The 2379-nt window shown below is 36.4% G+C and overlaps 1 protein-coding gene across 1 annotated transcript; it reads right to left on the minus strand.

Moving 5' to 3' along the window:
• Window positions 1-403: 403 nt before the first annotated feature.
• On the minus strand, window positions 404-1550 carry LOC145566362 (uncharacterized). The gene is made up of 2 exons (XM_081625805.1): window positions 1271-1550; window positions 404-828 (listed from the first exon to the last, which is right to left on the minus strand). Exons 1-2 carry the CDS (start codon window positions 1548-1550, stop codon window positions 404-406), a joined length of 705 nt encoding a protein of 234 aa, XP_081481931.1.
• Between the last annotated feature and the right edge of the window lie 829 nt (window positions 1551-2379).

Genomic DNA, 2379 nt, shown 5'->3' on the forward strand with positions numbered 1-2379 from the left:
TACCAACTTTAGGAGTTGGGATTATTCACTTTTTTTTTGGTAAGTAAGTGAGCTTTATTAATCAAAATCACTTATACACCCAAGTCCCTTTAGGGAGCAAACAAAAGGCAGAACAAATGCCTATCAGCCCAAAAGAGAAGCCAACTATACAAGCTTCTCTAAAAAAATCCCTATCAAAATCTTTAATATGCTTTGAACTAAGACCTAACAGCCTAGTTTTAATATCAAACTTTACAGTTTTTACAATAGTATGTATACAAGGGACTTTTAGATCCCAAAGTGCTGTATTTCTTGCCTTCCAAATCCAGTATATCACCGTTAACATGCTCATTCTAATGATTCCTTTTTGGAATTTAGTCTAAGATAGATGCTCTATCTCTCTACTTGCTACTTTCAAATTCTGTCAATTAGCCTTGAAGTTCAGATCAGAAGCCACTTCCTCCATAACTCTTTTACTGTAACTGCATTGAAAGAACAAATGAGCATGACTCTCTGCCTGATTACCACAGAGGAGGCAGTCAGGACTAGTGCTTGCCCCAAATTTGATCAATCTGTCTCTGGTTATTAATCTGCCATACACTGCAAGCCATGAAATGAACTGATGCTTGGGAATAGCCCACCTCTCCCAAACAAATCTGCTCCATCCATCTCTAGGCATAACAGGTCTCATAAGAGCATAGGTTTTACTTATCTTGTATTTCCCATGCCTAAAAGATCCATTATCATACACATTCATCAATGTCTGCTTCACCTCACAAATTTTCTTCCAGTACCAGCTAGTGTCAATTGTAGGCTGGTACTCCAACCAATTCCTGCCTTTTATATACACTGCATTAACCCACCTCACCTAGAGATTCTCTTTATTCTGTGCTGCTTCCCATACATGTTTTCCAAGAGCAGCCTTGTTCCATGTTTCAACATCTTTGACACCCAAACCCCCCTTCAACTTTCAGTTTATAGATATCCTTCCAAGCCATATAACCCGATTTATTCTGTAAACTACCATGCCAGAGAAAGTTTCTGCAAATTGCATTAATTTTTGTAAAAATAGCCTAAGGCAGAATCATGATCTGAGACCAATAAGTTTGGTTACTCATAAGAACGGAATTAACTAGAATGAGTCTAGCTGCAAAAGACAAATGTCTAAAACTCCACACCTTGATTCTGTCACTCATTTTCTCAATCAAATGATCACAATCAACATCAGAAAGTCTTTTAGAGCAAATTGGTACACCTAGGTATCTGAAAGGAAGCCTGGCTTTTTTAAAACCTGTCATATCTAGAATTTGCTCACTCACATCATTGCCAATTCCAGCACAATAAACAAATGTTTTCTTTGCATTAGCTTTTAAACCAGTAGCATTTGAGAAAGCTTTAAAACCCTTCATCATCAGTTTCACAGATTTAATGTCTCCTTTACAGCAGAGAATTAAATAATCTACAAAAAATAAATGAGTGAGGCCCACAGCTTTACATCTAGGATGAAATTGGAACCCAGTGTTAGTGCTGATAACCTTCAAAATTCTTGAAAGATATTCAACACACAGCATGGGATTATTCACTTGAGTTGAACTCAATAAGGCATCTCTCAATAGGTGAGAAAACCTTTAAGTTCTTAATACTCTAGTTTTTTCTTGGTCTAGCCCCGACTAAGCTTCGGGGTAGGGGCCGTTCGGGTCGGGTCTCGAGGGTGTGAGACGTTGGAGGCTTGTGCATTGGCGGGGCTCTAGCTTTCAAATTTGAGCTCTAAGAAAGAGCGAAGCACGCGTCAAGGGTATGATCGGTTTTTCCTCTTTTACTCTATGATCATCTTTTCCTCTTTTACTCTCTTGGTTAATTAATTATGTAGTTATTGTTAATTAATATGCATGTTAGTTACTTTAATTTGCGTGCGGATTTTGGAGGGTTTTGTTCCGCGTGATGTCGGACATCAAGAAATCCAACAGTGGTATCAGAGCCCGGTTCATTTAAGTATTGTTACTAATAATTAATTAAGGTGATTTAAATGGATTTAAATTTCTGATTTTGCTTTCTAATTAGATTATTAGAAGCTCATTTTAATTAGTTTTAATCTCTTATTTAAGCTAATTTTGGCTCAAGAACCCAGATTTTGACCCAAAACTAGTGAATTTTGGGTGAAATCGATGTTCTAAATCATTCTTTAGCCACATAGTAATTAAAAATGGCCTTCTAGAAGCCAAAATCCACCCAGAAAGTGGTTTTTCGAGGGGTTTTTCGTTTTTGACGAAAAATTTTAAATCTTTAAACCTTGATTAATTATGGCATATTAATGTTAGATTATGTGTATGGTTATATCGTTAATCTACTGCAATTATAAGCTCTTTTAAGCATAATTATAAAGTTATAATAGGTGCTTAA

Source organism: Chenopodium album, chromosome 11, assembly GCF_948465745.1.
Source record: "Chenopodium album chromosome 11, dcCheAlbu1.1, whole genome shotgun sequence".
In the NCBI taxonomy this organism is placed as follows: Eukaryota; Viridiplantae; Streptophyta; class Magnoliopsida; order Caryophyllales; family Amaranthaceae; genus Chenopodium; species Chenopodium album.